Source organism: Equus quagga, chromosome 9 (genome assembly GCF_021613505.1).
Source record: "Equus quagga isolate Etosha38 chromosome 9, UCLA_HA_Equagga_1.0, whole genome shotgun sequence".
NCBI lineage: Eukaryota > Metazoa > Chordata > Mammalia > Perissodactyla > Equidae > Equus > Equus quagga.
The window spans coordinates 63247875-63260529 of record NC_060275.1 but is presented as its reverse complement, the minus strand read 5'-3'; the positions used below and the strand labels follow the sequence as shown (position 1 = coordinate 63260529).

Here is a 12655-nt window from a genome sequence, read left to right as displayed (position 1 = left end):
TCTTCCTTCTCTACAATTATCCCCCACTTTCACGTTATTTCACTTGAGAGTTAAGAGGAAAGAATGGACAAAAGCCAGTCTAGTAGTTGTAAATTTCTGAAGCCTGAACAAAACACCACCACGCTCACTTCTCCACAGAGAGGGAAGGTAAAGGAAAACCGTGACAGCAGCAGCGGCTCCTTAGATTTTGTGTAACAAGCTGGAAAGATAACCCCCAGCTCCCTATCACAAAACATCTGAGATCAGACACAGCATCTATTTATAGAGGTGAAAATAAACATCATTCTTAACATTACCTAAACGCAGAACTTAAAATGCCATGGGAAAGAAAGAAAATAATCAGGTTGTAAACACATAGTTTAATGTTCTAATGTGCTGTGCCTTCCAAAGGGTTTCACTGACATGCTGATTTCACATCTCCTCTCAACCTCTTCTAGAATTTCTAGCTTGACACGCAGATGTCCCACCTATAAAAGGGCCGTCATCTGCTGGGATTCCCAGATTTCCTCACCACCAATGAGCCAGGACTCTAAAAGATGCCGATTCCAGGTTTGAAGGTTGAAGTCAAAGAAATTTAAACAGGGATTCACTCCAGGTCCAAGTATAAACCATGCTTTATTTTTTTGCATGAAAACTTTTAAAAGAAATATTCACACTACACCTGACAACTTAAAGATGCCTAGGAAACAGAATTGAAAACACCCCTGTACATAGGAAAAGGAGACAGACCTAGGTGAACATCGGGTAAAAGCAACTGGCAGCATTAGGGTCAGAGTGACTCCTGGAAAAATAAAACAGCTCCAACCCCTGGGTCTGAATAAAAATCTGGAGCATAATTAAAGCTGTCCTATGGGGCCTTCCTGCGAATCCAGAGGAAACCTGTAACCCGCAGTGCAGATTTCAGTGAGTTCACGTGCTCTCATCAGATGAAGGCACCGCCGGCCAGGGTGTGGAAGGCCATTCACTGGAAGCCTTGACATAGAGTAGACGCCCCTGCTGGGCCCACAAGGGGCGACGCCCACGAGCCCACAGTTCCCCTCCCGCCCAGAGACCGAGGGCGCGGGGGCGCGGGAGGCGGCCGCTCACCTGCTCCGGCGCGGGGCTGCCGGGCGCGGCCGCGAGCACCTCCTGGGCGCGCCGCTCCTCGCCGCCCGCCTCCCGCGGCTCGGCCTCCTGCTCCGGCCTGGCTTCCGAGTCTGAGCCGGATTCGGTCGTCATGGTCGATGGTCCTGCAAGCAGAGACAGGGGACGGCCCATCACTCGGTGCGCTCACTTTCCCGAGCGAGACAACCAGGACGCTGCACGCAAAAGGCCGAGGAGAAGCACAGCCAAAGGGGGAGAAACGCGAGAATCACACGTAACTGTGCTGCCCGCGCCTCACGGACGACTTCCGAATCCAGCACAGAGGCCAGTGCCCGAGAATGGGTCAAAATTAACAATTAACTAGAAGCAAAAGTTGATGTGTAATGATAACAGATTTTACTTCTATTAGATTTTTGCCACAGATGACCATACAATGATATTAAAGTAACGTCATAATAATTACTTAACTTAGATACATTTAATTTCATAAAACTGAATTTGCTGCATCAGTTGGAATATATATTTTAATCTCTGTGCAGGACGATCTAAGAATGGAAGCGGATATTCTTTCTCATTCCCTTTCCCCTTCCCACCTCCACGCAGAAGCCCTGCTCTGCCTGTCCGGACCCCGGAATCTGTCCACTCTTCCACGAACAAATGCCTTTCCCCTTGGATTGCTCCTGACTCTGTTATCCTCCTTGGACTTCGCAACCTCAGCCACAACCACAATGCAAGCTTCCTGGGTGACGTGGATCAGCCCCCCGCTGCACAGGCCGGGCTGCAGCACAGCTCAGCTCAGCTCCCCTGCGCTCACAGTTCATTCTCAGACGCTCCTGCCCGGCTCCCTCCTACTTCCCTTGTGTGCTGAAAGGGGAGCTTGTCTGTCTCACGGCTCATAAGGAGATCAAACAACAGATCTTAATATATAACTGCTCTTATATCCTAAAAAAGACCTTCTAAAATATATAACCACCATCTTCTAATAGTTTGCTAGTCAAGACACTTTAGTATTTCATGCCTCAGTTTCCACATCTGCCAAATGAGGGAACTGAATATGATCATTCCTAAAGAACTCATTTTCTGCGATTATTTTTTTCCCCTACTAATAGACATGCAACTATGTTTAAATCAGTTTTGCTCTAAGCAGCAGGAGGGGTGCCACGCAAGATTACCATGTTATTTTAAGTAATTTCTTATCTTAGGTATGTGGTAAATATCTCAAAAACAAATATCTCAGATGGCTATAATTTCCCTTCCTAATTCTAACTTTATGGTAAAAATGTCACCAGTAAGAGGCTTGTGTAATACTTTAAGCAAATGATACACCCATTAGTCTAATACAGAATTATGCAGAATGAAACTCCATAGTAAAATCACCATTTAGTTCCTATCTTCCTAAGCCACAATGGAGTATGTTTAATAATTTGAAGAAGAGGGAACATAACAAATACCGATCTATGTTATAAACTATGCTATAGCTGTGCTTTCTATTTAGGATTCTGTGTTACAATCACAAGCTATTCCTTTTGTTGAATAAAAGACATCAACTTGGCATGTGCTCAGTTGCCCAAAGTGTATGTAAATATCAAGACCAAACATAGAACAAGACAGCGATCCAAATAAAATTAAAAAATTTTCTTTTTTCCTGTTACACTTTGGATTTTCAAGCAAATCTTGAAAGTAAGTATTATATTCTCTTTTGCATGCTTATACTAGAAAGTGTTGAGTCTACAGAAAAAATGGTGGAGGAGGAGGAAAGGAGGTAGCATTGTGTAATTCAGAGGCTACAATCAAACTCTGCCTTTCAGAAGAGGAAAGATTAATTTTAAAAATTCAATTCAATAAACTCTTATTGAGTACCAAATATCAGTCAAGCACAGCTCATGGTTTAGAAACAGAGCTAAGTATGTTGTAACCCTCCTCCTCAGCCCAAGGAGCTCATAGTCTGAGAGAGAAATTGACTCTCCCCAGAATCCATTTTCTCTATCTTACTTGTGGTGACTAAACTTTCAGTGTTAGCTGGGACTCCTCCACCCAGCTTGAGACCACAATGAGTTGTGGCCAGTCTGGACCAAGGAAACAACAGAGAAAATGGATTCAACGTTTAGGTCATCTTCACAAAGACAAAGCCACTTGCCTTGGATTTCGCTTTCCCATTGGCTGGAAAACAATGAGTGACACGGCTGCCATAAACCTAGTCAGGGAGGCCCCCAAGTTCAGGAGGCCGCCAGCCAGACCCCCTACAGCCTGAGTCCCAGGATGAGCTCACGGGGCACAGCCCACCTGCTCTGGACTGTTATATGAGGCAGAAATCAACTTCTGTTTTGTTTGAACCTCAGCATACCGTACAGTCCACGCCCAAACTAATACACATTCTACAGACTAGAATTCTACCAAAACATAGTTATACTCTAGTGGGTCCTATCTTACTAAAACAAAGTACCCTTCCCTTGATCACACATCCTCCACCAGCTACTCCCATGTTTATTTCTCTGCTTTCCACTTAGCACTTCTCATTAACATTTTTTGTTGACTCTTACTGTCTTCTTCCTCACTTCCTCTTTCTCTGCGGCCACCCCAGTCTGACTCCATTGGGGTGGCTCTTGTGGACAATGCAATGGACTATCCACTATTGTCTGTTTCCGTCCCTCTGACCTTTTAGCAGCCTCAACCCAGGTGAGGAGACTTTCCCTGTCAACATGTTTCCCATCTTGAGATTCAGAACACACCGGACTCCTGCTTTTCTCCTGTCTCTGGCTACTCCTTATCCAATCTCTAAATGTGGAAATGTCCTAGGAAACTCAATTCCAGGCCCTCTTCTCTTCTCTCTATTTTCTCCCCAGCTTATGATACCATTTCCCAGGGCTTTAAATACTTCCTATAAGCCAACAGCTCACATATTCATATTTCTAGTCCAAACCTCTGTTCTGAGCCTTAAAACTCAGCTGGCCAATTGCCATTCCTCACTGATACCTCACAGGTATCTCTGGATTTTTCTCTCCCTAATCTGTTCCTCTCCTCCCTCACCTTCCTCATCTAAATAAACGGCAATGGTATTCCTTCAAGCCAGAATTCTAGAAGTTACCCTTGACATTTTCCTTTCCCTTACCTTCCTTATCTTACAACAGAAAGTTTTGCAAAATATGTAATTTTGAAAATACATATATAAATATACATGGCCAAAATATATCTTAAATCAGTCCTCTGCCACTACACAAGCTACCATTTCTTTCCTAGACCTTCGATCATCTCTTCCCTGCCTCTAGTCCTGACCGTCTCTGTCTGTTCTGTCTGATCTTCATAAAATATAAATCTAGTCAAATCACTCACGTTAACAGATTCCCAACGTGCTCGAAGTAAAATCTAAACTCAGTTATCATGGCCTTTAAGCATGAGCCTAGGCCTCAACCTCCCATCCACACCCAGTGGCACTGCCTACCCTTCTCGCCCACTCAGATCCAGCCACGTGGTCTCCTTTCAGGTTCTAAACCACATCAAGGTTTTCTTCCTCCAGGTGTCTTAGACACGCTGTTCTCCGCAAGAACATTTTTTCTCTGCTCTTCAAGTGGCGGACTCTCCATTCCTCAAGTGTTGCTGAGAGGCTTTCCCTTTTTACATAGTTATTCTAATCGTGTCTGATAGTTTCCTTCCTGTAACATGTCGGGTGTTGTAATTATTCAACCCTCCCGCCCCAACCTCCTTCCCATATATGAAAGGGCAGGAATCATGGGGGTTTATACCCCAATATACCCAGTACTAACACAGTACCCAGAACATAGTAGGTATTTCAATAATTATTTGATGAATGACTAAATAATAAAATCAACCCCATTTACTATCTTACCTATGTATCTGAAGGTGTACTAACTCTTCCTTATAGCCTTTAATCACTGTTTAAGATCTCTCTTAAGGGGTAAACAGTAGGTATTTCTGTTTTTCTGAAAAACAACTCAGTTTAACTTTCAGAACTGAAATCTCCCTCACAGCAGTAGACACTATTGGTCTGTTCACAGTATAATGCTTTTATCAGTAAACCAAAGGGTCTTCGAAAAACACAAAAAGAAAATGTTTACGTGGTTTAGAGAATCTCTATAAAAGAGTAACCGAAAAACCACTAGATCATGAACTTAAAAAGTAAATGACACTGGAAAAAGCATATTTTAAAATGATGCTTAATTTTTCCTAGACAGTTCTTACATATAAATCATAGTATTAAAAAAAATTTGGTACCTCCAATATCTTCTATTTTCTATGAATATATTTAGAATTCTGTCATTATTATGTGTTTCAGCAAATAATCAGACATCAGAACTGTCAAAGAAGCAGAAAGCCAGAATCATATCTCAAAATATAAACATTTCAATGCATTTTCACTTGAAAATCTATGTCTAATCCTTATAGATATAATACATAAAAATGATCAGCAGTAAGTTGCCATGTGTGACCCTGGATGACTAACTTAATTTCTTTAGTCTTCTCCTTCCTCTTTCATAAAACAAGGGGTTCAGACTAGAACTTAGTGCTAAGTGAGGTGAGCGTGGGGGAGGGGCGAGGAGGGGAAGGCAGGAAAGGCAGATCTCGTCCCAGTTTAAGCTAACAGCTCTGTCATCTCTTTCACCATCTTCTTTCAACTTCTTTACTAGTGAAACATAATGAGTTTTTACACAAATGTAGTCGTAATATATACATCTAATATAAATGCACCCTAAACTTTAAAAGGTGTCAAATATGTGTTAAAATAGGAATCTTTCTAAACACATGACATTAGCTCCCAGACTCATTATACATTTAATAGAAGGGAAAAATCAGTACAGGAATATCCCAGTTTTGAGTTTCTTGGCTATTACTCCAGTCAGGTAACATTCTGCACCTGCCTTTGTCTTTAATTCCATGACCTTCTCTAAGGCAGACAGCCAGCTATACAAAAGCTAAATAAAAGTGCGAGATGGAACAGAGCCCAGAAACCACCTCTCAACTATTTAAATGATAAAATAATGCACCATTATTTTCAACCTATGAATCTGCCATATAACACTTACCCGTCACACATAAACACAGACCTTCAAACCTCCAACAAACTCCTATGCCCTTGTCAAATATTTCCTAATTTTTCCCAGCACTATATGTATGCATAATATAATGAAAATCATTGCTGTTCTTTGACTAATTTTAATAAAACTTTCACTGCTGTTGAGAGAAAGTAAAGTAATAAACCTTAAAAAAGTAAGACTTTTAAATTCTGGAATCTCACTAGAATCAATATTTAATTCCACATATCTGAAAGGGCCTAAGTTCATATTATACCTACGAGTGAGCAGTAGCGAGGCTAGATCAGTAAATTCAATTTCAAAACTTTTTTTAATAGTCCTCTTCCCTAACCACATACCAGTATATGCAAGCAATAAATGATTTTTAAATGGCAAACAGTTAAAATCATAAGCATCTAAATACAGCACTTCTCACTTTAACTCATTATTTTAATAATTTTATAGTGTGCACATCCAATCTGTATCCAAACGCCGAAACATTTTTTAAATTAGATTTTCATGATACTTACATTGCTTTGGTTTTTCTTTTTCTTATACTCATTCCTTGCTTTCTTGGATGACCCTTACCACGTAAAATCGTACATTTCCCTTTCCAAATCACTAAAAGCTCCTATTTTCCAACGCTCTCTTCTCTTCCCTTGATGTATTCTCTTAGGACTAAACACAGCTGCTACTTATTTCAGTTACGGGAAGTGAACACCACGGTCTGCAATCCAAGCAGAACGCGATATAAAATGTTTATGCTTGGCTTGGCCTTAAACCATGCCCTCTCTTTATACTAAATTCACCTTATTAATTGTGTTCTGCTTAGGCTAAAAAGGTTCAGATTCCTAGAAACTCGAAATCCTGTAAAGTTGGGGTAAGGACATTCATTAAGTATGCTGGGGTAATGGCAAGAGGAGAACTTTATCTCTTCAAGAAACATAACCGATATTTCTTTACACCTCTCTCAGGGACATGTTCATTAAATAACTATCAAAAGAAATGGTAATGAGCTTCAAAGGAGGCATCGTGAGCCATAAATGAAATCATACTCACAATTCACAATTCATTTCACCTATTAAAAAATGGTCTTTGTCATGCATTTCAGGCTTTGTTCCTTTTCAGGTCTAATTTTTTATTCCATAGAAAAAAAATATCAGGACTGGCCCAGTGGCGCAGCGGTTAAGTGTGCACATTCTGCTTTGGTGGCCCAGGGTTCACTGGTTTGGATCCTGGGTGCGGACATGGCACCACTTGGCAAGCCATGTTGTGGCAGGTGTTCCACATATAAAGTAGAGGAAGATGGGCACGGATGTTAGCTCAGGGCCAGTCTTCCTCAGCAAAAAGAGGAGCACTGGCAGCAGTTAGCTCAGGGCTGATCATCGTCAAAAAAAAAAAAAAGAAGAAGAAGAAGAAGAAGATTATTCTCACCTTTTCCACTTTTTAGAAGTAGCATCTCTTAAATCTCCATCTCCTGACTAAATGACTGCTAAGTTAGCTTCTCTATTAGAATTCACTTCCCTCTCTAGGTGATAGGAAAATTCAGTGGTATTTTACTAAAAGACACAAACCTGAGACTTATTGCAGGAAAATGCTTAATACAAATCTCTGTCATTTACACATAAAACAAGATTCCTATAGAATAACAAAGCACTTCATAAAAGAAAACCCTTCATACCATTTACCTGCCTCCAGGGATGTAGGACTACAACCAAAAAATCTTTTTTAAAAACAAGCTTTTGTTTTTTCTTTTATATTTCAAATATACGTTCAGAGGAGAAGAGAGGCTAGCAGACCCATATATACTCAGCATAAGAATTTGTGACTACTGAACACTATCCACCAGTCCACTAAAAACCTTCTGCTTCGAGCAAACTAAAAGATAGTAATAGCCCTGGCCCCTCGACTGGATGCCTCCTATTTGCATTAAAAGAAAAGAAAAACAACTTAGTATCATCCATCTTAAAAAAACACAAGACTAAATCATCCTGCTCTTGGTCTCACATTCCATTCACCCCCATCTCTATCCCTATTTCTTTCCTGTTCTTTAGAGCCATGCTTCTGGAAAGAATTTTCTTCCCATGCTGTCACCACACTCCATCCCACTCACTCTTCGGCGTATTCCCCATTATTCTAGTAAACCTTACTAAGGTTACCAATGACCTCCCCATAAGCCAGTACATCCTAGGTGACATCCCTTCTCACCTTTGAATTTCTCTGTGTTTGATGCTCTCTTGATTTTCCTTAGACCTTTTATGGCTACTCTTTCTCATTTCCATTTGCCTCTTCATAGCCTACTTCTCATACTCTGTTTCTAAACTTTGCAGTTCTTTAGGAATCAGTTGCACTCTTCGAACCCTTTCTTGAGGGGCTCCTGCACTTTGCTTCAAATATAATGACAATTCCAAAATACAAGTTCCTCAATTTGTGACCTCTCTAAGCTTTAGGCCAGCCCTGGTGGTCTAGTGATTAAGATTCGGCACTCTGACCACTGCGGCCCAGGTTTGTTTCCCCGTCAGGGAACCACACCCGCGGTCTGTCGGTTGTCATACTGTGGAGGCTGCATGTAGCTGTGATGCTGAAAGCTATGCCACCGGGATTTCAAATACCAGCAGGTCACCCATGGTGGACAGGGTTCAGCAGAGCTTTTGGACTAAGACAGAGTAGGAAAAAGGACCTGGCCACCCACTTCCGGAAAAAATTGGCCATGAAGCCCCTGTGAATAGCGATGGACCACCGTCTGATACAGCGCCAGGAGGAGAGAGGACCACAGAGAAAGGCTGGGCAGGGTCCTGGATACAGCGCTGCCGGGAGTCGGAATCGACTGGACAGCACTACAACCACTGATACTTAGGTCCCTATGTACAACTCCACTTCTCACCTCTCTCACCCAGGTATCTCAGAGGCCCCTAAAAACTGAACACTTCTCCATCCAAACCCTTAATCCCCCCACCCTCCCAAGTGCCCAGTCTGCTCTGCCGCAGTCTCCCCGTTTTAGCAGGTGGGCTGCCACTCGGCCAGCTGCAGGGATCAGGGACACCACTCTCTCCTTACTCCCAACTCAATCCACTTCACACCTGTCAATTTCACCTCTTGAGTTGTGTTCAAAGAAAGGAGGAATCAGGAGAAAGTTTTAGGCAGAGGTTACCAATCAGGCAAAAGCAGAACAGCATGAAAAATCACGTGCACTTACTTGTATGAGGGCATGTGACCTGCTGTGGCTGGAACATAAGGGGCGTGTGAGGAGTGACGAGAGGTGACAAGATGAGCCACGCAGAAGTCAGGTCTTGCAAGGCATCTGGATCTCACTAAGGAGACTCCATTTCATTACACAGAGACCGCTCCGGCAGCCACGAGGATGACTTACATCAAAAGGGGCAGCTGGACTTCTCCATTGTTTGGGCTCAAAATTAGACCAAATTAACAGACCAAGAAGGCCTTGATGGGGCAGCAGTGAACCAGTTGCTCCTCAAAGCACAAAGAGTGGAATTCAGCACTGATCATTATGAAGTATCTTCGAAAACTTGACAATAAAGAGTTGAGACGCTAAGCGTGACTAGCAGCAGGGACAATTCTGATCGTTTTTTTTCAAATAAGCTTTTTGGCCATACTAAGTTCAAATCTTGTAAACCAACATACCAACTCATATGGAGTACGCTGACTTTAAGAGTATAGAAGAAATAGAAAGCTGGAATTTTTACGAAGACAACACAACAATTCAGACATTACTTTCACAGCGACCATGGTAAACCTGCAGGGGATTACCAAGATCCATCAATACGGAGACAAAGGTCTCATAACAGCATTGCACACCTACAACTCTGTTCAGAATTTAAAAAGCTCAACGAGACAAAAATGAATAAATGAAGCCACAGTCACCTACGTCAAGGAATGTGCATTCTGACCGGTTACCTGAGCAGCACACCCGCAGGGCACACAGGATGAGAGAATGGCCCCAAGGGCAGGTTTGCACAAGTCCGCCGGCAGGGAGGGCTTCCGCACGAACAATCCCTGTTTGATGGAGAAATGACCACTAACCTGCAGTCCCAAGGTTAATGACAAGTTTTAAGCTTTAGATGCAATTAAAAATCACAGGTGACTTCAGGAAGATAAAAGGGAAATAAAAGCACTAGGGAGGCACAGGATGGGGCAGGCGGGCGAGAGACAGCCTCAATTCTGCCATGTGCTCTGTGACCTCAACGGAATTTGGCTTCCCATTCTGTCCTAAGAGTCTGAAATTCTAGGATTCCTGAGAACCAGGGACACTGCTGTATTAACAGCAGGAAATCTAAGGAAATTTTGTCCTTTAACTGAAGACAGATACTAACTAACCTTACTGACCACGCGCACAGGCATAAGGCACCTGCAGCAGGTAACTGCCAGCCCTCTGGCGAGAAAGCCAACCTCCCCTCACAGCCAGTCAGCTGACAGCTTCATTAACTATGGAGTCTATTAAGGTTTTATTTAATTCACAGAAGTGATACTTTACCCAGATAATCTGAAAAAGCTGAAGCAAACACTCTTAGTTGATGTAATAGATTGGAAAAAACCTAGTTTATTTTCAGTAAGCGTTTACCTTTTCTTTTTAAACTCAAAAATATTTGGATCTATATGTGAACAGAAAAATTAATAAATATAGTTTAGAACATAGATAGATATGGTGGTTAGGACTATGTAAGTGTCTACCTTATCAATATGTATTCCTATTTCCAAATCCGACTGGTGCCAAATACTGGGGTATAAAATTCTGTATACCTTTCAAATACCAAGACTATTTGGTTGTTCCTATAAGGCCCTAAATCTGTTTCAGTAAACCAAGGAAGCGCTGGTTTTCCCTCTAGAGGAACAGGGACTTGTGTTAGTGAAGGACCTTAACCGAGTTCAGTGACAGCACTAACACTAGGAGAGGCAGGGCTCCTGAGCTGACAAAACTACTTGCAAATTAAGCCTAGAGAAAGTGTAAGAAGAACCAATGCAAGTTCTGTTCTAGGATGTTAGCATTACAATCACTCTGTTACAAAGCGAAGAAGTTCCCAAAATGGGATTCCTGAACTCCAGAGGTTGGGTAAGGCAGCCTAAGGATCTGAGAGTTTCTTCTGATATTTTAAAGGAAAGCATACATTCAGCAACAGCAGGGCTGCACACACTAATCAAGTTCCTTTGCTTTTGGCTGGAAATGTTATCAGTTAAGGTTAGAAATAGTGGCTACATCATTTCTTCATTTGCTAATACACTGCTTCAACAAACATTTCCTGAATAGCTGTTCTGAGTCCTGGGGATCCATCAGGTAAAGACAAACAAGTCTCTGCTCTGGCGGAGCCTACATTCTAACTGAAGGAGAAAAAGAAACAGAAAAGGTCAGCTACAGATAGACGTCATGAGATAATCCAGTCTAAAGTAGATGAGTGGCTGCGTACATTGTGTGGTTAGGGAGGGCTTCTCCAAGGAGGGGATATTTAAGCAGACATTCAAATATGGCGAACAATCTGCCATGTGAAGATGTGGGGCTTGCGCTAATACTTTCCAGGAAGACGAGTGCCCAGGCCCAAGGAGGAAAGGAGCTTGGTGTGGTCAAGGAATGAAAAGAAGGTGGAGGTAAAATGGGATCCAGGAGGTATAGGCAAGAAAAGTACAAGATGAAGTACAAGATGTGAGGGGGTCACATCCTGTGGGTCTTTGTAAGCCAGTTCATGAAGCTGGACTTTACCTGCAATGCAATGGAGCATTTTAAAGTGAAGAATGATAGGGTCTTATTGATGCTTTTCAAAGACCACTCCGGCTTCTGAGTGAAGGAGCAAGGTGGGAGCAGGGAGAGCAGTCAGCAGGCTAAGGCAACAGTCCAGGTGAAAGGAGAGGGAGAGCAGTGGGCTCTTCTAGCGCTGTCAGAAGCTCTGATCAGGGCTTCACGAAGACAGGAGATGGACTGAGCTGGCAGGCAAAATCTCGAATTAATGTGAGATCTCTCATAAACACAGGGATCCCTAGAGGTGAGAAGACCGCAAATCATGCCTTCTCCAACAGGCAGGGAGCCCACTGACAAACAAAGGTCCAGTTTCGACCACTATTCTTCCAGGGGGTGCTCTATCACCTTTAACACAGGACACCATCAGGGAACCTGATGTCAACAGCAACCTCTTCAAAACACCTCAATCAGATGAGAACCAAGGGCTGGCTTTATTTATAAAGAATATATTTTTGTGGATTTTTCGGGGTGGAGCAAAATGGCGGGGTGAGCTGACCTGGGATTCTCTCCCCTCCAAAATACGACAAAAGATTGGAAGGACTGAATTTCAGAGAATAAACATAATGCCAGCTTGTTAGAGACCTACAATACCAAGAAGGCGGAGATCATAAACCTTGTTTACACCTTCGGAGGCGCTGGAACGGTAGGAGAGAACATCACTCCCTCCCCTAGAGTCTGCGATCGCTGCGGCGCGCGTCGGGAGGGAGCGGGGGAGGGGCTGAGCGACCAGGGGATCATCCAGGACTCCTGCCGCTGATTCAGTGGAGACCTGCTGACGGGGTGGGGGGGGGGGGGGGGG

At 42.8% G+C, this 12655-nt stretch overlaps 1 protein-coding gene across 18 annotated transcripts in view; it reads right to left on the bottom strand.

The window, feature by feature from the left end:
* Window positions 1-12655, bottom strand: part of EPB41L3 (erythrocyte membrane protein band 4.1 like 3) — a 227431-nt gene that overhangs the window by 88656 nt on the left and 126120 nt on the right. For 17 of the 18 annotated variants that reach the window (XM_046671837.1, XM_046671827.1, XM_046671824.1 and 14 more), the window contains one exon: window positions 1087-1229. In XM_046671837.1, the coding sequence (XP_046527793.1) occupies window positions 1087-1218 (132 nt within the window). In that variant the 5' untranslated portion in view covers window positions 1219-1229. Of the gene's footprint in view, window positions 1-1086; window positions 1230-10879; window positions 10885-12655 lie in introns of those variants that run through there. The other variant, XM_046671828.1, reaches the window with a different exon arrangement.